The sequence below is a fragment of the Nyctereutes procyonoides genome, unplaced genomic scaffold (genome assembly GCF_905146905.1).
Source record: "Nyctereutes procyonoides isolate TBG_1078 unplaced genomic scaffold, NYPRO_anot_genome, whole genome shotgun sequence".
Classification (NCBI taxonomy): Eukaryota; Metazoa; Chordata; class Mammalia; order Carnivora; family Canidae; genus Nyctereutes; species Nyctereutes procyonoides.
Window position 1 is genome coordinate 6,189,528 of NW_026575134.1, and position 23,052 is coordinate 6,212,579.

The 23,052-nt window shown below is 44.2% G+C and overlaps 1 protein-coding gene across 1 annotated transcript in view; it reads right to left on the reverse strand.

Annotated features, from left to right (window-relative positions):
* VOPP1 (VOPP1 WW domain binding protein) overlaps positions 1 to 21,419 on the reverse strand; it is a 99,986-nt gene extending 78,567 nt beyond the window's left edge. Inside the window, 1 exon segment of the mRNA XM_055301238.1 lies at positions 21,229 to 21,419. Within this exon segment, the coding sequence (XP_055157213.1) occupies positions 21,229 to 21,282 (54 nt within the window). The 5' untranslated portion in view covers positions 21,283 to 21,419.
* Between the last annotated feature and the right edge of the window lie 1,633 nt (positions 21,420 to 23,052).

The window sequence follows — 23,052 nt, forward strand, 5'->3', positions numbered from 1 at the left end:
AACCAAAAGTGACTTTTTTTTTTCTTTTTTATGTGTATTCTAAAATGTTTCCTAGTAGATTTTCCCTTCCTTGTAATTTGCACATGGCGATGAGATACTGGATTTGCGCACCAGGAGCCTCTCAGTTTACCAATACAGGGACCACACATCCACACTTAGAAGCAGAATGCCACTGCACTCACCAGGCACATCTGTGGGCTGTGTCTGGAGTCATCAGCTCCGGACAGTGGCACAGAGCATCAGGTGAACAGGCTGGGACCCAGACTGCAACCCAGTGGAAGATGATAATTTGCACAGAACTCAAAAGCCACAAAGACAACACAATGAAGCATGCTGCTTTTTTGAGCCACCTTTCAGTTCTTAAGTTTATTTACCTGCTTCTGGATACCATGAACCAAAATTACCATCTTCTACATTTCCATTTCCTATTTACAATAAAGACACATCACATAGGAAACAAGAATGAATTTCAGGGGATCCCTGGGTGGCTCAGCGGTTTGGCGCCTGCCTTTGGCCCAGGGCGCGATCCTGGAGTCCCGGGATTGAGTCCCTCATCGGGCTCCCGGCATGGAGCCTGCTTCTCCCTCCACCTGTGTCTCTGCCTCTCTCTCTATGTCTATCATAAAATAAATAAATAGACAAATCTTTAAAAAAAATTTAAAAAAAGAATGAATTTCAGTCTCTAACAACCAAAAGGTCCAAAACGTAAGCCATCCAACAGGAACCTTTTCCAGGCCACGCCACAATGAATCTGCATAGAAGACAATTCTATCACGATATAAATGTATAAACTTAGGGCAGAGGTGCTGCACAGTATATAAGAACAAAGACTGTAGTCTAATGGGGTTAAAATACTGGCTTTAGCTAGAAAATCTTGGTCAACCTTCTTAACATCTTGTGCTTTGTTTGGCTCATCTGAAAAATGGAATTAATGAAGCACTGAACTTGTAGGTTGCAGAGATGAAATGTCAAGGGCTTAAAACAATGCTTACAGGACGTCAGCAAGATAGTAGAACAGGAGGTACCCCCCCCAAAAAAAAAAGAACAGGAGGTGCCCAGCTCACATTCCCCAACACAACAACGACTTGGCAGCCATCCATGGACAAAAGAATTTGGGGACCCAAGTAGGAAGTCAAAAAACCCCACTGAAGCCTAAGACCAGGCAGCATCACTTGGAGAAGGCAGTACTCACCAACAGTGACCCCAGCTACAAACTGAAAGCAGCCCTGTCCTATGGTCTTGGCTCCAGCCAGCTTGACCATGGTCCAAAGCCAGCCCCAACCACCAAAGGACCCCAGAAGAGCCACATCTACTCATGACCCTCTTACCACACCTGCCAACCTTAGACCTCACTAAACCTGAAGTGGCCCCCTGACCTGACACTGACTCCACTATAAGGAAGTCTAGAGTCACTCCTGCTGGCCCACGGACACAGAAACATCCATCTTTTCCCCTGATAGCAGGTCTATTGAACTCACTCCTAGCTGTGGATCCTGTGTTAGCCCTCTGACTCAGTTCCAGGGCTGATCTATGCAGTCTGAGGGCAATATTGTGTACTCAGGTAACTAGAGGAGACATGCCTGTATGAGTCCTCAGTGACCGGTCTGCCAACCTCAGTCCCAACTGTAGATCCTGAAGAACCCTGTGACCCTATTCCAACCCTCGTCTACCCTCGTCCAAAAGGAAGTGCTGCTCACCCACAGACTTGGTAGACATATACTCAGGGATATAGCTGTAGCCACACCCATCCACATCCTCCCTGGTGGGAGGCTCCCCAACTGCAGATCTGAAGATGGCCCTTTGAACAGGCTCTAGACCTCCTCAACCATGGTCCCAGAATCAATCCTGTCCACCCAGGGTACAGGCAGGATCCATAACCACCCGTGTACCTGGTAATAGGTCTGCCAATGTTGGACCCAACCACAGACCCAGCAACAGCCAGGTTACTCTGCTCAACTGCAATCCTGAAGGCAGTCCCATCAGTCTGGGGACATAGCAGGAGAAGGCCTTTACTTGTTAAAACCAGCCTGTAAAGATAGGAAGAAGTCCTTACTGCTTAAAATGCACAGACATCAGTGCAAGATTACATGGATTATGAAGAATCAGACAAACATGACACCAGTATAGGAAACTAATAAAGCTTCAGGAACCAACACAAAAGAAATGGAAATATGTAAACTCCCCAACAAAGAATTCAAAATAATTGTCTTAAGCTCAGTGACATAGAAGAAAATACAAATAGCTCAACAAAATCAGGAGGATAAATGCATGAACAAAATGAAAATTTCAACAAAAAGAAAAAAAAAGTCAAACAAATTCTCAAACTGAAGAACAAAATGAATGAAAAGAGAAATAGAGACCTCAACACGACTCCATCAAGTAGACAAGTAGAAGAAAGAATCTGTGAAATTAGAGAGGTCATTCAAAATGATTCAGTCAGAGAGAAAAAAGGAGTGAAAAAGAGTGAAGAAAACCTATAGATGTATAGGATGCCATTAAGTGAATCAATATATACATTATGGGACCTGGAGAAGGAAAATAGTAAAAATGAAAGAAGAGAGTTTGTTTAAAGGAATAATGGCTGAAAATTTCCCAGATCTTCCCAGGTCCCTCAAGCTCAAAAGTTCCCAAATAGGATCAACCCAAAGATTACATGAAGACATATTATAATTATCAAAAGCAAAGAGACAATTTTTAAGGCAGCAAGAGAAAAAAAGACTTGTCACATACAAAGGAACCCCCATAAGGCTATAAGCAAATTTCTCAGCAGAAACTGTGCAAGGTATGAAAGAGTGCGGTGATATATTCAAAATGCTAAGGAAAAAGCCTGCCAACTAAGACTAACATTCCCAGCAAAAACTGTCCTTCAGAAATGAAGGTGAGATAAAGACTTTCTCAGACAAACAAAAGCTAAAGGAGATTACCACCACTTAACCTGTCTTGCAAGAATTGCAAAATGAAACTCTTCAAGTTAAAATGAAAGAATACTAATTAGTAACACAAAACACACAAAATATAAAACTCACTGGTAAAGGTAAATATATAGTCAAGCTCAGAATACTTCAATACCATAATGCTAATTAAGTAAATAAGTTTTAACTAGTATAAAAAGTTAAACACAAAAATATTAAAAATAACTATAGTTACAAAGTGTGTTAATGGATAAACAACATAAAAAGAAGTGTGACATCGATAGCACAAAGGGGGGGGGGTAGAAATGTACAGTTTTTGTAGCAATTGCAGGTAAGCTTCTGGCTTAAAATAGACTATAAAGTGTTTCATGTGAGTCTCCTGACAACCACAGTGCAAAGTCCTACCTAGATACATAAAAGATTAAGAGAAATTATTCAGATTCAGAGCATACCCCAAAAATCATCAAATCACAAAAGAAGACTGCAAGAAAGAAGGAAAAGAACAAAGAAACTACAAAAAAATGAGAAAACAATGAACAAAATGGCAAGAGAAAGTTCTTACCTATCAATAACAACTTTAAATATAATGGATTAAATTCTCCAATCAAAAAACATAGAGTGGCTGAGTAGATTTTGAAAAATAAAGAAAAAAAGAAGAAAGAAAGAAAGAAAGAAAGAAAGAAAGAAAGAAAGAAAGAAAGAAAGAAAGAAAGAAAGACCCAACTATATGCTGCATACAAGAGACTCAAGCTTTTAAGGCACACATACACTCAACATAAAGGAATGTAGAATAAAAAGATATTCCATGCAAATGGTAACCAATAGAGCAGGGGTGGCTATACTTATATCAGACAAAATATATTTTAAATTACAAACTGTCCAAAGAAACAAAGAAGGTTGATCATATAAAGATAAAAGGGTCAATTTAACATGAAGCTATAACAGTTATAAATAAACATGCACCCAACATCAAAGCATGTAAATAGATAAAGCTAACACTGACGGATCTGAAGGAAAAAATAGACAGCAATACAATAATACTAGAAGATTCTACTCTCTCTAATAGATAGATCACAGAGACAGTATCACTGAAGAAACAACAGAACTGAACAACATTATAAAACACATGGACCTAACAGGCATATACAGACTTCCCAGCAACAGCAGAACAAACATTCTTCTCAAGTGCACAAGGAACACTCTGCAAAACAGATTCATGTGATTTCACAAAACAAGTCTCAACAAATTCAAGCAGATAAAAATCATTTCAAGGTTAGACTTAAAGGTAAGATCTGAAATTGTAAAACTTCTAGAAAATAGGGGAAAAGTTCCTTGATATTGGTCTTGGTGTTGATTTTTTTTTTTAAATATGACCCTAAAAGCACAGGCAACAAAAGCAAAAATAAACAAATGGGACTACATCTAAAAAATTGTCTGCACAGCACAGGAAATAATAAAATGAAAAGGAAACCTATAGAATGGCAGAAAATATTTGCAAACCATATTATCTAATAAGGGGTTAATATGTAAAATATACAAGGAGCTCATATAGTTCAATAGCAAAGAAAAAAATAACCCAATTTAAAAATAGGCAAAGCACCTGAATCAACATTTTTCAAAGAAGACATACTAATGGCTAATAGGTACATGAAAAAATGCTCAACATCACTAAAAAGACAGGCAAATCAAAACCACAATGAGATGTCACCTCACACCAGTTAGGATGGCTATTGTCAAAAACACAAGAGATGACAACTGTTGGCTAGGGTGTGAAGAAAAGGGAAATGTACATTGTTGGTGGCCCACACCCACCTCCCCTCTAGCAACCCTTGGTTTGTTCCCTTCAGTAAAGAGTCTGTTTTTTTATTTGCCTCCCTCTTTTTCCCATGTTCATCTATTTCGTTTCTAAAATTCCACATGAGTGAAATCACGTGGTATTTGTCTTTCTCTGACTGACCTATTTTGCTTAGCATAATACACTCTAGCTCCAACCGTGTCATTGGAAATGGCAAGATTTCATGCTTTTTGATGGCTGAGTAATATTCCATTGTATATATATTCCATTTCTCCCTTATCCATTCATCAGTTGATGGACATTTGGGCTCTTTCCATAGTTTAGCTATTGTTGATAATGCTGCTACAAATATTGGAGTGCATGTACCCCTTCAAATCAGATTTTTGTATCCTTTAGATAAATGCCTAGTAGTACAACTACTGGATCATAGAGTAGTTATAATTTTAACTTTTTTGAGGAGGACCACCTGAGTGGCTCAGTGGTTGACCATCTGCCTTTGGCTCAGGTCATGATTCTCGGGTCCTGGGATCAAGTCCCCCAGTCTCCTGGGGGGAGCCTGGTTCTCCCTCTGCCTATTACTCTGACTCTGTGCCTCTCATGAATAAACAAATAAAATCTCTAAAAAAAAACCACAAACTTTTTGAGGACCCTCCATACTGTTTTCCAGAGTGGCTGCACCAGTTTGCATTCCCACCAACAATGTAAGAGGGCTCCTCTTTCCCCACATCCTTGCCAACATCTGTTCTTTCCTGTGTTAATTTTAGCCATTCTGACAGGTGTGAAGTGATATCTCATTGTAGTTTTGATCTGCATTTCCCTGATGATGAATGATATGCATCTTTTCATGTGTCTGTTAGCCATGTGTATGTCTTCTTTGGAAAAATGTCTATTCCTATCTTTTGCCCATTTCTTAACTAGATTCTTTGTTTTTTGGGCATCACCGGCATCTTCCATAAATCAGAGAGGTTAGAAAAATGAAATAATGGAAAGTCTAAGAAAATATGCAAATACAAGATGTTTCCAAAAAGTACTTTAAACAGTTCAACATACTAGCAAGGGGGTTTCTACATCTATTTATATCTGAATCATTGCATTGATTTTCAATGTGAAAATGCTGATCTTAAGGATCCCTACAACATCACCCCCAACCAAAGACAAATTTCCCACTGAGAAATATTGGGAAGTGGGGAAGAGATAGGGATCAAGTAAGAAATACTGCTAGGTCATAAGACAGCAAAATACATACATAACCCGAGATGCTCTGGAGGATTGATTTATTTGCATATCGTGAGGAAGAGCTGAAACCCACCACGCAACAAGGACAGGACCAACCCTCAAAAAATGGCAGAATGGAAAAGTGGAAAGAACCTACGGATGGCTTTTGACTCACTGAATAATTCACTGGGATACCCCAGCATTGAGACATTCAGAGATAAATTTCCTCAAAGTTTGTATCACTTCAATTGAGTTTCCTATAACTCAGGGCCAAACACATTCGGATCAATACACTGTCTCATAAGTAGAAGCACCTAAGAAAATGTTTCCATTTTTTTGTTTTTATGTTTATTTTAAAATTCCCCCAGAGAAATAAATGTAAACTCATGCAAATAATGTGAATGTTCTACACCTGCATGGAAGATAAATAATTTCAATTAGCCCGTAGACTCCGCTACCCCAAAAATACTTTGCTAATGTTGATAGACAACCATGCCTGGTCAGCCTCCCAAGACCCATGATCTCCATGCACAGAGACACCAAGATTATGCCACATGCCATGCGGTCCTCCCACCTCCTACATTCACACACCCACCCACACTTCCACCTCAGCTTCCTTGCAACCAAGGACCCCACAGAATAAGGACTTCAGACTGGCTTAAAACATAGTAAAAGGCTAAAGGGACTACACCAAACCCTGACAACACTAGTAAAGTTTAATGACAAAGAAATGGCTATTTTAGTGCTCTGAGACTTTTTCAGCAATAACACACTCATTGAAAACCAAAGTGGGGAGCAAAGGAAAGGTCAGTGTTCAAGGTCAGAGAGGAGCTAATTTCATTGCAGAGGGTTGCACTACCCTAAGTTTCCTTCTTATGACCTAACTCTATTAATTTTATCTGTGTACAAACCAGATCCACCACTTAGCCAGGTGAGGTGGATGTTAGGTGCTAGACATTAGGTGGATAGTAAAGGTTCCCTTTATTCTGAGTCCCTCACCTCCTTGGGATAATGATTTATCAATTTAATCTTTACAGTGAAGAGTTCATGGTTTTATTGATCTGCTCTATTGTTTTGTTTTGCATTATTTCATTTATCTCTTATCTTTTATTATTTCCTTCCTTCTACTAACTTTGGGCTTTGTTTTTTCCAGCTCTTTCAGAGGTGAGGCTAGGTTTATTTGACACTTTTTTTTTTTTCTCCTTGAGGTAGGCCTGTATTGCTATAATCTTCTTAGAATAGCTTTTGCAGCATCCTCAAGGTTTTAGATCATTGTGTTTTCATTTTGTTTCCATCTAGTTTTTGATTACCTCTTATTTCTTGGCTGACATATTCATTCTTAAGTGGCATGTTATTTAACCTCATTGTATTTGTTTTTTCCACATATTTTCTTGTGGTTGATTTTTAGTTTCATAGCCTTGTGGTTGCAAAAGATACATGGTATGGCTTCAACCTTTTTGAATTTGTGGAGATTTCCTTTGTGGCCTAACATGTGATCTATTCCAGAGAAAGTTCCATGGGCACCTGAAAAGAATGTGTATTCTGTTTTAGGATGGAATGTTCTGAATATATATATATATCCATCTATATGCTGTATGTGTGTGTGTGTGTGTGTGTGTATCCATCTGGTCCAATGTGTTATTCAAAGCCACTTTTTTATTTAGATGATATATCTATATAAGTGGGGTATTAAAGCCCCCCTATTATTGTATTACTAATATTTTATTATTGTATCAATTACTTCCTATATGCTGTTAATAGCCACTTTATGTATTTGGGTACCCCCATGTTGGTGCATAAATATTTACAATTATATTTTCTTGTAGACTGCTCCCTTTATGATTATAGTGTCCTTCTTTGTCTATTACAGTTTTTGTTTTAAAGTCTATTTTGTCCAGTGTAAGTATTGCATTGCTACCTTCACTTCCATTTGCATGATAAATGTTTTCATATCCCTTCACTCTGAATCTGCAGGTGTCTTTAGGTCTGAAATGAATCTCTTGTAGGCAGTATACAAATGTTTTGCTTTTCTATCCATTCGGTATCCTATGTCTTTTGACTGGAGCATTTAGTCTATTCACATAATTATATATATAAAATATATGTATATAAAACATATTATAAAATATATTAACATATATGTATTTGTATATAGTCTATATACAAAATAATTATTGATAGGTATGTTCTTAACTGCCATTTTATTATTTGTTTTATGGCTGCTTTGTAGTTTTTTATTCCTTTCTTCTCTTGCTCTCTTCCCTTGGGTTTGAGGACTTTCTTTAGCGATATATTTGGGTTCCTTTCTCTTTATTTTCTGTATATCTATTACAGGTTTTTGATTTGTGGTTGTTAGGTTGATATTTAACATTATATATATATATATCTAATATATTTGTATCTAATATATATATTTATAATCTAATAAAAACTGGTATATATATATATATATATATATATATATATATATAATTGGTCAATTAAGTTTGATCCCATTCTAAAACCACTAAATCTTTGCCCCCACTCACATTTTATGTATATTTCACACACAAAAGTAGTATGTGAACTTTATGAACCCTTGACTGACTTTTATAGATATAATTGATTTTAATGCTTTTGTGCTTTAACCTATATAATGGTTTTATATGTAATTAATCTACTTTTTATTATGTTTTTATTCACCCGCGAAATTTTTTCCTTTTGTAAACTTCTTTCTCAAGATCATGGCCTTTCCTTTCCACTCAAAGGATTCCTTTTAGGGATCCCTGGGTGGCGCAGCGGTTTGGCGCCTGCCTTTGGCCCAGGGCGTGATCCTGGAGACCGGGGATCGAATCCCACATCGGGATTCCGGTGCATGGAGCCTGCTTCTCCCTCTGCCTGTGTCTCTGCCTCTCTCTCTCTGTGACTATCATAACTAAATAAAAAAATTTTAAAAAAAAAAGGATTCCTTTTAACATTTCTTACAGAGCTGGTTTAGTAGTAATAAACTCTTTTAATTTTTGTTTGGGAAACTATCTCTCCTATTCTGAATGACAGTCTTGCTGGACAGAATATTTAGGGTTACTGGGGGTTTGTTGTTTTTTTTTTTTCTTTTAGCACTCTAAATATAGCAGGCCACTCCTTTTAGGCTTGCAAAGTTTCTGCTGAAAAACCAGCTGATAGCTTCATAAGGTTTCCCTTGTATGTCTTTTTTCTTGATGTTTTTAAAATTCTTTATCACTACTTTTTGCCATTTTAATTACTGTCTTGGTGTGGACTTCCTTGAGTTGATTTTGTTAGGGGCTCTCTGTGCCTCCTGAATCTGGATGTCTGTTTCCTATTCTAGATGAGGGAAGTTTTCAGCTATTATTTCTTCATATAAAGTTTCTGCTCCCTTTTCTCTCTTCTCTTTCTGGGGTCCCTATAATGCCAATGTTACTAAGTTTGATGATGATGCTGAGTTCCCTTAACCTAGCCTCATTTTTTATTCTTTTCTTTTTGCTGTTCAGCTGGATTGCTTTCCATTACTCTATTCTTCTGCTTCCTGTAGTCTAGGACTTATTCCCTCCAGTGTATTTTTAATTTCAGTTACTAAGTTCTTCATCTCTGATTAGTTCCTTATAGTGTTAGAAAACGTAAAAAAGAACCAAGCAGAGATAAAATCTCTATGAAGAATATTGCTTTATCTCCATTTCATTTAGCCCTTTTGCTGTGATTTTGTCCTCTTCTTTCATTTGGGATATATTCCTCTCTCCTTATTTTCTCTCTCTGTGTTTGTTTCTACATATCAGGAAAGTAATTTATGTTTCTTGATCTGAAAAGTACTGGCCTTATGAAGAGGTCCTGTAGTGCCTTGTAGTGCAATGTTCCTTCTCCACTAGAGCCTGGCACTTCAGGAGTGTCTCCTATGTGTGCTGCATGCACCCTACATGTGATTGAGTCATGTTTGCCTTTGGTTCACTGAGTTACAATGGCTCTCTTTGCCTGTTGTGGCCAGGGTTTGGCCACTGCACTGTTAGAGAGACAGTTGGGGCCATACTGGGCTTGTAGTTCCATCAGACCACATGCCTGCTATCAGTCCATCTGCCAGGACTGTAGTCACACTTAACTGCAAGGTGCTCTCTGAGTCCCTGAAAGGCTTTCATTGGTAGGCAGGGCCTGCAGTCAGACCAGATGTTTGCTCCCCAACAGTGTCTTGGGGTTGCAGTGACTACAGGGCTCTTTGTGCTGCCTCCTGTGAAATTTTTGTTGGTGGGTGGAGCTGGCAGTCAGATCAAATGTCTGCACCCAGTCCACTGCTGGGGCTGCAGTGGAACTGGTGTGCGTGGTTATCTTCCTCTTTCCCCCTGACAGGAGTTACTTTGGAGTGGTGTTGGCCACTGTTGGGCCTGCTTGAAGAATGAGAAGCTTCTGGAGCTGCTTTGGATGGATTTCTGCCTCATGGGGCTGGTTGGAGAGGAAAGTCTGCAAGAGAATGTGAAGCAGAGCACATGGTGTTAGTTAGCAGGATATATGCTTGTCCACTTGCAGGATAGACCCGGAGCTACTTTGGATGGACTCCTGCCAGGTGAGCTTAGTTGGATGGGGCAAGTCCATAGAAGAACATGGGAGCAGGGCATGTTGTATTAGCAAGGTCTATGCAGACACTTGCTGGGACTGCTTGAAGGATGAGAGCTGATCAGGCTCCTTCGGTGGGATCCCTGTCAGTTAGGGTGGGTTGGATGGGCTAAACCCAAAGGAGAACACAGGGTAGGACACACGGTATTAATAAGCTATATGGAGAATGTTCAAGCTGGCTCTTGCAGGTGTCTGGGTGTTTAGCCCGGGCAGGGGGCAGGTGTGAGAAATGGTCTCTGCCATCTTTTATTCTTGAAAAAGTCTCCTAAAGATCCCTGCCCCTCCAGTGCAAGTTCTGTTATTAGTAAATAATCTCCTTCCTGTATACCCCAGGTACTTTTCAAACTGCTGCTCTGTATTGTATCTGGGAGGGATTGTTTCCCATTCCCCTCTGGCTCTCCTAGAATAGATCCCACTGATTTTTAAAGCTCCCAGTGTTAAGTCCCACTGACTGTAAAAACTCACAAAGTTAAGCCCCTCTGGTTTTTAAAGCCAAATGTTACGGGGGTTCATCTTCCCAGTGCAGGTCGAGGGTATCTGGTATTGGGTGTGTTCCTCTCCCTTCTCTGTGCTGGTGGTATTCCTCCTCCCATTTAGTCTAAGTTAGTTAATTTGGCTCACTGGTTAGTTTGGCTCCTGACTGTTAGTTTGACTCCTGACTGGTTAGTTTGACTCCTGATTGACCAGGACCCTACCCTTTCTACCATTTTTTAACGTGACCTGTCTATGATTAATCATGGAGTCTGTTCTTCCAACCTTTGGTTCATTTTCTGGGTTAGTTACACCAATGTGGCTGTCATCCAGGTGTATCTGTTGTATGGGTTGAACTTAGGATCCTCCCATGCTGTCATCTTCTCAGAGTCCCTGCCAACCCTGTTAGTCTCATAGGTGTAGTTTAACTCCTATTCAGAAGGAAGTCTTCAAGGGCAGCCACTGCCCACAGATATGGTCATATGGCAGCCTGACCAGCTACCACAGTGATGGCCCCTAACACCCAGCTCAGGTGACCAGTGTGCCCAGATGTCATAATTTTGAAGACCAGTTCCTTTCCTGCAAGGAAACAGAAAAAGTAGCAAGTAACCTGTGGTCTCAATTCTACTAGGAGAAACCTTTTCCCTATCTGTGATTTGTTGTCTTCTTGTGCAATTCATAAAAGTTGTAAGTGAACCTCAGCTTCTGCAGGGGTAACCACCACATATTTTTACTCTTTCCACCAATAACACAAAGCTTGAAACAGACATATTCATAGATCCTCACTTCAGCACAGGATAAAATGCAGTGAACTGCGGCACAAATTCACTCATTCACTCCCTCCACTGCCCATCTCAGCAAGGCTTTGGACTGCACCAAGTTAGTTTCCCACAGAATAATCTTGTAATGGGGTAATGGACTATAAAAACTTTCATTAATAGTGATTTAGCTACAATATCTATTTTAAACAGTATTTTTTTCAATTATGTTTTAGGCAAAATAATGCCTCTTCCTCCCCTCAAAAATATCCACAAACAAATGCCTGAACCTATCTGTCACTTTACATGGCAAAAAGACTTTGCAGGTGTGATTAGGTTAAGCATCCTGAGATGGAGAGATTATCCTGGCTAATTTGGGAAAGCACCATGTATTCACTAGAGCCTTGATAAGTGACAGAGGGAAGCAGAAGTGAGAGAAATTTGAAGGTATTATTCTTTGAAAATGGAAGAAGGGACCAGCAGTCAAGAAGTGGAGGTAGACTTTAGAAACTGAAAAGGCAAGAAAACAGATTCTCCACCAGAACCTCCAGTAGGAATGCAGCCCAGCCGACACCCTAATTTTAGTGAGTCCAATTTGACTTCTGACCTCCAGAACTTTAATACGTTTGTGTTGTTTTAAGCCATTAAGTTTAAGCTAACTTGTTACAGCTGTAATGAAAACTAATACAGACCTCATAGCAAGTTCTTTTTTCTTAGCACAGTATCATCACTCACTTCTTCTCCCAAAGGCTCACATTTATGGGGATTTGCCCTACACCATCATCTCAATTCAATGTGACCAGTTTTCTTCATTTTCCAATCCATGAACCCCCTTCTAATTTTACATCTGCCAGACTAACCCTAAATCAGCCATCTTAACAATAACCCCCTAGAACTCTCTTACTACTGACATACTGCCATGGTCCTAGCACCAATCCCAGCTCTAGCAGCTACTTTCTCATTCCTTTGCTCCCTTGTCATTCAGAGGCAAGCCAGGACACTTGGCTGTATCCATAGGACTATTCAAAATGTTCTTTCTAAATCTTAATCATCAATGCTCTTCAATGCATAGGTATATGGCATCTAAGTGGCCCGTCCTCAGCTCTCTCAGACTTCTGCCATTACTTAAATTCAGATTCTTTCCAACTCACCTTCACAGATTACCTTAACAACAACAAAAATAACATATCACAGTTGTCCCAACCTCTTCCCACTAAACCTAAAATATATCTGCACCTTCCCTCCTGCTCATCTCATTTCCTAACTCAAACCACATTCTCTTTCCTCAAGGTAACCTCTATATCCAAGCTCCTGATCCCATTTCCCACCCCCTGCATCTACTAAACTTTTCTGAACTAAGTTCCCCTAGGAGCTTAAGATCTAAAAGGTTCACAGACCACAAACAGGCAATTTGAGTCCTGAAATACCTGAGGTCCTGAAAGTGGCTTGCCCAGATCTGGTACTTAACTCATACCTGAGGGGACAATCAGCATAGTCTTCCTAGACATCACCTGAGCATCTTCAACTATGGTGGGAGCTCAAATAGCAAAGTAAGAGGGGAGGGAAACAAGCAGAGATCATGTGTCTTCAGGGACCTGCAGCAAACAGTTCTGTCTGGCTGGGCTGACTAAAGACTGTCGTCTCCTCCTCTTATCAGAAGCACTGTGCATCTGTTAAAAAAAAAATAAAATAAAGATGTCTGGGGGTTGCCTAGAGACAATGCTCATAATCTGTTGATCCAGCTTACACAAAGAGCTAAGTTACAAGCAGGAAATTTTCCTATGGCCTCTCTCAACACTAAAGCATTTCTCTTTCTATAGGTGAACCAATCAAGTTAATGAAAGCTTAAGTAATTTACTCAAAGCCTTCCAGCCAATATACAAAAGAGTTGAGATTCTATAACACATGGTCATGCCATCATCTACTATGGTCTGAATGTTCACATCCCCTCAAAATTCATATGTGGAAACCCTAATGACTGATGTGATGGTATTAGGAGGTGGAGCCTCTGAAAGGTGATTAGGTCACAAGGCCTTCATGAATGGGATTAGTGCTCCTATAAAAGAGATCCCACAGAGACCTCTTGCGCCTTCCACCAAGTGAGGACACAGCCAGAAGGTGCTTGGCTATGAATCAGGAAGAGGGCCCTTACTAGGGGCTCCAGCCTTGATCTTGGACTTCCCAGCCTCTGGAGCCATAAGAAATAAATTTCTGTTGTTTGTACCAGCAGGTAGTATTTTGTTATAGCAGCCCAAATGGACTGAGACACCATCCAAACACTGACAAGTTTAGGGACTCCTGGGTGGCTCAGCGGTTTAGCATCTGCCTTTGGCTCAGGGCGTGATCCTGGAGTCCCAGGATCGAGTCCCACATGGGGCTCCCCACATGGAGCCTGCTTCTCCCTCTGCCTGTGTCTCTGCCTTTCTCTGTCTCTCATAAATAAATAAATAAAATCTTTAAAAAAAAAATTGACAAGTTTAACAAGATGAGATGAAGAATGTAATGTGAAATATAATTAGAATAAGTATATAGTCCTCAATTTCAGTTTTTAAAATTATAATAAATTATAATAAACATATCCACAACTGGTGAGGACTTGTGGCTTACCAGGAGAACATATTAAAAAGATTGAAGTGTCACAGAATACTCAGTGTGAATCTCTGGGCTTATCTTATCTGCATATGAAAAGGTCCACACTAGGGTTTTGACAGAGCCAGTCAGCCGTACCTATAGAACAGAGTGTCCTAACTGTTCAAATAAGTCACAATGGGGAAGAGATAGGAAGCAAGTCAAAGGCTGCATGACAAAATATACTCACCACTGAACTCATTTCTTCTAAAGTAGTGCACCAACAACCCAGCCCACTTAACTCAAGCAGCATCTTTGATGACAGATCACAGAAGAGTACAACACAAATAGGACGTAAATGGACAGCAAAATGACCTTGCAGATCTCACCAAAAAAAAATGCAGTATCTCATGAAAGTTATAGAAGGGACAAAAGAATCTGGCAGTTAAGACCTTAATAATGACCCACAGATGGCCAAAGGAGAATGATATGAATAAAAAAAGACCAAGAGGGGATCCCTGGGTGGCGCAGCGGTTTGGCGCCTGCCTTTGGCCCAGGGCGCGATTCTGGAGACCCCGGATCGAATCCCACGTCGGGCTCCCGGTGCATGGAGCCTGCTTTTCCCTCTGCCTATGTCTCTGCCTCTTTCTCTCTCTGTGTGACTATCATAAAATAAATAAAAATTTAAAAAAAACATAAAAAAAAAAAAGACCAAGAGAAGCTAGAGGTGGGCGTAGAGGGTTGATTACTAGAGCAAATAATGATGGAGGAAAAAACTTTTTTAAATTTCATTAGGATCATGCCTCTCACTTCCAATGCCAAGTGAAGACTATCCTATTATTCATCATAGATTTTTGCCAGAAAAATTAATCTTGGGCAGCCCCAGTGGCGCAGCAGTTTAGCACCGCCTGCAGCCTGCGGCGTGATCCTGGAGACCTGGGATCGAGTCCCACATCAGGCTCCCTGCATGGAGCCTGCTTCTCCCTGGGCCTATGTCTCTGCCTCTCTCTCTCTCTCTCTCTGTGTGTGTCTCTCATGAATAAATAAATAAAATCTTTAAAAAAAAATAATCTCTCCCTCACCCCCAAAATTGATTCATAATTATAAAAATACTTAGATCAAAGTAATTTATTTTTATAGTCTGGGCTTTATTTTTTCGCCATTATTAACTACAAAATTTTGGTCCTTTTTTTTTTTTTTTTTTTTTTTTCATTTATGATAGTCACACAGAGAGAGAGAGAGAGGCAGAGACACAGGCAGAGGGAGAAGCAGGCTCCATGCACCGGTAGCCCGACGTGGGACTCGATCCCGGGTCTCCAGGATCGCCCCCTGGGCCAAAGGCAGGCGCCAAACCGCTGCACCACCCAGGGATCCCTTGGTCCTTGTTTTAAGTAGATTCACTCTGACTGTTTCCAGGACCAATCATTTTCAAACAGTAAGAATTTCTTGAGTTTGACAGAGTTTTCTCAAAAGGCAGCTGTGAGGATGGTGAGATGTTTCAAAACCACATCTTTGGAGAAATGACAGAGGGAACAAACCTCGAGGGGAACACAGTGGGGACTACCATAGCTGTGTTCAGATACTGAGGGGTTGACACTGTGATTCTATTTCTTCTGAAAAGCCCAAGAATGCAGAACTAAAACTATGTAAAAACAGTGCAGACACTTCTCCTCAAATAACAGAAAACTTTAACAACTGAAGTTCTCCAAAAAGTTGATGCACTGTTTTGAGACACAGTAAGTTCCCATCACTACAGGTGTTAAACAGATTAAAGTCCTAGTACAGGTGCTGCATTCTTCAGAGTCCATGGCTAACCAATGACCTTCCCCTCTCCTACCAGGGACCTACTCAGCTCCTTCCCCCATGATCATTATCCAAAGATCTGTTTTACTCATTCAAATATTTACTGAGTCCTATTCTGTGGCAAGTACTGTTCTAGGAGCTGGGGATATTTCAGTGAACAAAATGGAGCAAACCTTTAACGTAATATTCCATACAATGTAAATTCCATCATATTTTAGAGGTAATAGATACAGAAAGGAAATTGGTTTGAGCAAGGAGGCTGGGAGGGGAATTGGGCTAGAATGTTACATAGGGTGTTCAAGATAGGGCTCATTGAGGGTGACATGCGAGATGATAAACATGAGTTCTAGGAAAATCACTTGTCATCCTATGGCTAGATAATCAAGTGACCACTAGCCTAACCCATGTTTCTTCTAGAGTCGCTTCCCCGCAGTTGGCCTTTATAGCTGTGCACAAGACAGAAGAGAGCAAGGGCTAATTAGAGCCCCAAGTCTGGCCCTCCTCACATACCTGGAGCCAGGTTTCCCTACTTCAGAGCAAGTGCTTGCCACTGGATTCATTTATCACTGCCAACTCTTATCCATCAGCACCCAGCCTCCCGTGGAGCCTCTAAGGATAACACACTCCCTATAGTCTTCTTTTTCATTCAAATTGCATGTCACTCAGATTCTAAAAGCTCTATAAGAGTGAGAGGGTTGAAAAAGTTTATTTCGGAGGACTGGCACCCAAGGGCTGCCACAATTGTTGGCATTCCAGGGCACAGGAGATATTTGGCAAGAAACAACAACAAAAACAAACTTTTAAACACGACTTGGGGGGATCCCTGGGTGGCGCAGCGGTTTGGCGCCTGCCTTTGGCCCAGGGCGCGATCCTGGAGACCCGGGATCGAATCCCACATCGGGCTCCCAGTGCATGGAGCCTGCTTCTGTCTCTGCCTCTATCTCTCTCACTCTCTCTCTCTGTGACTATCATAAATAAATAAAAATTTAAAAAAAAATAAATAAATAAACATGACTTGGTTCTAATTTCAAGATTCTCAGGCATCAAAATACATAGGACTTTAGGAAAACAGTAAGCCCCTTATTTTCCTTAGTTTCAAAAGACCATGTTCATTCACTTTCCAACCTTTTCTTTCTAGAAGACCTCTCCTTTTTCTAGCCTCTGTTCTTTTGTAGGAACAACTTTGAAATACATGGAACAACCTCACTTAAAGGTTTCCAGTTTGAGGTTCCAGGGGAGAATAAAAATGATACCCATGCCAGTCCCTTCAATAAAGTAACCCAGTAGAGTTCAGTCTCCGCTGTGAATAGATGCAAAAGAGCTCCCAGCACTTGCACTGGGAAACCTTATATTAAATAGTACACTACATATTTCTAGGCTCATTTCAGAGTCCTTAGAACAAAAACTACTAAATATATTATAAAAGCATCAACAGGGGGATCCCTGGGTGGCTCAGCGGTTTGGCGCCTGCCTTCAGCCCAGAGTGTGATCCTGGGGTCCCAGGATCGAGTTCCGCATTGGGCTCCCTGCGTGGAGCCTGCTTCTCCCTCTGCCTGTGTCTCTGCCTGCCTCTCTCTCTCTCTGTCTCTCATGAATAAATGAATAAAATCTTAAAAAAAAAAAAAAGCATCAACAACCTGACCTCTAGAAAGAGACTGCAATGACATTATCTAGAAAATGAGGCACTCTGATAAAAAGCCCCTGGGAGGCACATACTCTTAGGGCCTAATTACTCCCCAGGTTCAACTAAAGCACGATCAGATCTGAAACTTTCTTTCTCTTTTGGTTTCTAAGGTGCTGCTGCAGCTCAGGGAAGGCCACGGGGAATTCCTTTACCAGGGCTACTAGGAGACAGCTTAGCACATTCAGGCATCCTGAGGCCCTGTTCTCAGGGCCTCACAGGAGCCAGTGAGCAGAAGAGAAGCATGGAACTTTAGAATTTTATTACCTGATTCTGGGACCACATTCATGACCTGGGTGCCTGGGACCTAAGCAGCTGGCACAGAGTGACAGGGGAGTGGGGGAGATGAGATAAGGGCCCTCATCAGCTTCTCATGCAATTCATGGGAAACATGGAGTGAACAGAAAGGAAAGGTCACTTCAGTAATGAGCTCCCAAGAAGCCTCTATGGCAAAAGGATGGTGCTATCCACAGGCTAGGTTTCAGGGTGAGCACACAACCAAGTTTCCTAGGACAGTCCTGTTGATGGGTGCCTGCCATGCAGGCAGTTATTAGGAGCCCCCCATTTCATTTTCCTAAGTGTCACAGTTTGGATAGTAAAGTATATGGTTCACCTAAGGAAGTGTGACGGAGTTCCTAGAGCTAGTATTTTGCTAGTTTACCTGTTTCTTGGGACACATATCTCTCCAAGCCCACCTCTGGTTTCAGGACATACTATGAGCAAATTCTTCCCATGTCTAAACCCAGCAGTGGGAGAGCCGGCAGTGCAGCATGGTGAGGTGGAGCCCGGCTACCTGGTTTTATATCCCAAGTCCTTCACATTTAACAACAGTGAGACTGTGGACAAGTTCTTTATAACATCTTCCATTTGAAATAAAAAAATGAGAATAAAAAAAAAATAAATAAAAATAAAAAAAAATGAGAATAAAACTAATGGCTGAGCTACTATTTGTAATCAGTTAATATTTGTAAAGTGCTTAGAACAGTGCTTGACACAGGGAAAGCACTCTATAAATGTCTGATAAGTAAAAAACAAATATGCAGTCTTTGTGTCTCCTAGGTAAGTGAATTTCTATAAAGAGATGGTGAGACAGGGGAGGAAAGCCCTTCTCAGAACAGTTTCTAGTTTCCCCCCCTACTCAGGGGCTTCTTGCCGGAATAAATAAAACCTCTCTGCCCGGTCCTGGGTGGTGCTGGCTGGGAAGAGAGTGCTGCGGGGCTGGAACGGAATAACCGCCGCCAGCTAGTATATAATCAACCACACTACAACTACAATTGAACCGGGGCAAGCAGAACAAAGAAACAGAGGCAACTGCCCCGGGTTGCAGGTGGCCGTCAGAGGCCACCAAAGGGCCCCATCAATAGTTTTATGTGCTTAACGTAAAGAGAACCCTTTGCCTCCTCACATACTTGGCCACTGTGATTGCCCACTTATGTATGTGATTCGGGACTTCAATAGCATCAAAGATGCTCTGACAACAGCCAATTTTAGATGAAAACATCTCAGCATCTATTTCACGGATAAAATTCCATGTGATGAAATACAAAAAAAGAAAAAGAAAGAAAGAAAGAAAGAAAGAAAGAAAGAAAGAAAGAAAGAAAGAAAGAAAGAAAGAAAATCTCCTTAATTCCTCAGACACCTCTCCACCAGAAACAAAATAGGTGCTTAGGACAATCTTGTAAAAGTGGGCTACACCACACGATCCCATTAAAGACAAAAATTACCAGTTATCTAGCTATTTGACTTGTGAAAGCACCAGCCCAGTCATTTCAGTTTCCCTGTTGTCACAGTTCCGCCTTTGAGATTGTGTCAACTTTCCGGACATGATCTGAACACCCTATTAAGATGATAAATTCCTATGCAACAAAACAGCTTTGTTGGAAAGAACTGGGTCCCTGAGGCAGTCTTGACTACATAACAGGGCACAGCACCACATACACTGAAGACCTAGAGGAAGCCAGGCAGTGGGATATTAAATTTTATCAAGAGCTGATTTTAAAAGGGGATTGGGAGGGGGCCTTGCATTCCTAAGTACAGATGCATTGGGTTTTGGGTAAACAGTTGTCTCAGACTCACTTCTCCATAGCTCTGTCTGGTGCGTCACGGCCGAGATGTGATTTCTAAGGTCTTAAAATTCTGACCAAATGCAAAGAATGCAAGCGAAGAGGCACCCCGCCAAAAAAAAAAAAATATATATATATATATATATATTTTTTATATATTTTTATATAAAATATAATAATTTTAATTATTTAATTTTTTATAATTTATTTAATTTTATATAAAAATATATTTTTATATATTTTATATATATATATATATATATATATAAAGAACAAAATAAACAAAAATAAAAAGCCTGGCGCAAGAAGCTTTTCCATCAGCCTCCCTTCCGAGTGCCAAGAACACGCTCCCTCCCAACATTCCCTGATAATTATTTTTTAATCAGCTAAGAAAGCCAAGTCACTTCCAGCACAGACACCCAATATTAAAGAGTTCTCCAACCCTCTGGAATGGAAAAGACAGGAAGGGGCGTCAGCGTTCACCACCCATTTAACTCCGAGGTCATTGATTTAAGGCAAATTTCCTCCAAAACAATGCAGCTGAGCAGGGAGTTGCGTGAACCCTAATCCAGACTCCACACCCCAGAGGATCCTATTAGCTCACATTGCAAAGAACCTGCTTGAGCAAAGACGGGGAGCCCCCCCCCCACCTCGGGGGCGCGACCTTCCAGGCCCGGGGCGCGGGGTGGGCGGGGGCGAGGGCACGAGGGGCGCTCCCACCCTCCCGCGCGGCGAGTCGCCCCCAGGCTCCAGCGAATCGCGCCCAGCACCCAAGTCTCCGAGGGATTTCTCCCCGGGACCTGAAGCCCGCGCGCGCTCCACCTGACCCCACGTCCCGGGGCGGCGGGGGCCCAGGGCCCGGGGCGCGGCGCCCGCGGGGTCGCACCTGCACCGCCCGCCGCGGAGCCGCCCCACCCTGCAGCCTCCAGCCTCCAGCCTCCAGCCTCCAGCCCCGCCCGCGCCTGCGCCGGCCCCCGCCCCCCGGCCCCCGCCCCCGGCCCCCGGGCACCACCCCGCGGGCACCACCCCGCGCTCCTCGGCGGCGCTCGGGGTGCGAGGCTCAAAGGCCACACCTGGGTCTCCCCGGCCGCCGCGAGCAGCCCCGCAGCGCGGGAGAAGGGCCGTGGGGGAGACCCAAGGGCAGGGGCGCGGGCGGGGAGGCCCGGGAGCCGGGGCAGGCCGGAGGGGCCGTCGGGCGCCCGCACACGCAGGTCCGCGCGGCCGCCCGCCGCCGCCCGCCTCTCGGGTCCGCACAGGTGGTCCTCGGGGCGTCCGCGCCCCGCACCCGCGCAGCCCGGCATTGTTCGCGCTCGGCGGGCGCAGCTGCGAGGCGCCCGGGGCGGCGCGGCCCGGCCTCGGCCCCTACCTCCACGAGCAGCCCGAGCAGCAGCGCCGCCACCCTCCGGGGCAGGCGGCCCATGGCTCCGCGTCCTCTCCGCGCTGCGCTGCTGTCGGGGCGCGGGCGCAGGTCGGCAGCGCGGGCCCGAGCGGTGCGCGCCACAGCGGAGCCGCGGCGGGGCTCAGGCCGCGGACGGCGGGGCTGCGGGGCGCGGGGCGGCGGGCGGGCGGCGGGCGGCGGGCGGCGGGCGGGTGGGCGCCGAGTCTGGCGGCGCCGTGCAGCCCTCGCCGCGCAGCCCCGGCCGCGCCCCGCCCACGGGCCCGCCCACGGGCCCGCCCACGGGCCCGCCCACGGCCCCGCCCCCGCGCTCTCGGCCCCGCCCCGCGCTCCGCCCCCGGCCCCGGCCCCGGCCCCGGCCCCGGCCCCGGCCCCGGCCCGCGCGCGCTCCCGGCCCGGCTCCCCGACCCCAGCCCCGCGCCCCGACCCCACCCCGCGCGCGCTCCCGCCCCGCCCCCGCCCCGGCCCCGCCCCTCGCGCCCCCGGCCCGCCCCGCCCTCCTGGGCACGCGCCCGCGGGCACCCGCTCCCAGCCCGCGCCGCCCTCCGGAGCCGAGCCGGGGGGGCCCCGAGGCCCGGCGAGCGCGGGACGAGCTGGCGGGTGGCTCGGGCCCCGGCGGAGCCCGACCCGTCACCCTTGAATAGACCCGGCAAGATGCTGAAGGAGGCGAAGTCTCCGCGCGGGGGAGCCCGTTTCGGGGGCGCTGTCGGTGGACCCGCAGCATCCCCGGCCTCCGTGCGTCGCTCTCCCGCCGATTCCCACCGACGGCGGGCGCCGGGGTGACGGCCTAGGGCGAGGGCGACAGGCCGGGACTAGAGGGCCCCTTGCACCGCGCCCCCGGCGTAGATGCCGGCGCTTTGAGCCCCGCGTTCTCTTCCCGGCCCGGCCTGCACCCCGCCACAGGTGGCCCCACGGGGGCCGGGTCTGGGATGTCCTCGGGCTCTGCTGCAGCCCCCCTCCGCCTCCACTCCCTCCCTCCCACCGTATTGTTTTCACAGCGGGAGTCAGATCCCAAGTCCTCGGGGCCGTTATTCAGTAAGCCTCCGTGTGGCCCCGAGCTGGAGCTGGAGGGCCAGTCTACGGAGGTGGGCAGGAAGACTTAATTCGTGACGTTTAAAGGGATCGTCGCTTGCAGGGTGCTGAGCGGCGGGACCCAGGCTCAAGGGTGACCGAGCAGCAGAAAGGACGGGAGCCTCCCCGTGACTGGACGTAGAGGAGGGAGTCATGGAAACACACAGCACCTAAGACTAGTCCCAGACGCTTTCTGGCCTTCGTCACGTGTACTCCTCTGATGACTTTAAAATATGCAGCACTGGACTGTCCCTGTTAGAACCAAAACTTGCAAGACGAGCAGGAAAGGTGACTGTGGGCTTTATCGTCTCGGTAGGGGCACCCATCAGACAGGCCCACCAAGAGTCTTTGGACTCTCCTCACTATGACCTACTCTTTACGATTAGGGCATTTTACTGCTCTTTTAAGTGCAGAAGTCAACTTGCAGAAAATGAAGCCGCAAGCCTGGTTATATAACGAAGATGCAAAAAGTTGTTTTCTCCAATGACAATGTAAATGATCTCATCCTATAAAAATACAAACGACCTCTGCTAGGGTCAGAACCTTAGTCAGTGTTCTAATTTATCAATCTCATCCCAAGAGTCGTCCCCCACGTCCCCCTGCTTCATTGGCTATATCCACACCAGTTGCCTTCATTGTGCTCAGCAGCTGGGTATCCAAGCAGTCCCTCATTAGTAGACGCCTGATGTGTGTGTACCATGTAATGGCATGTATTGCTCTGTA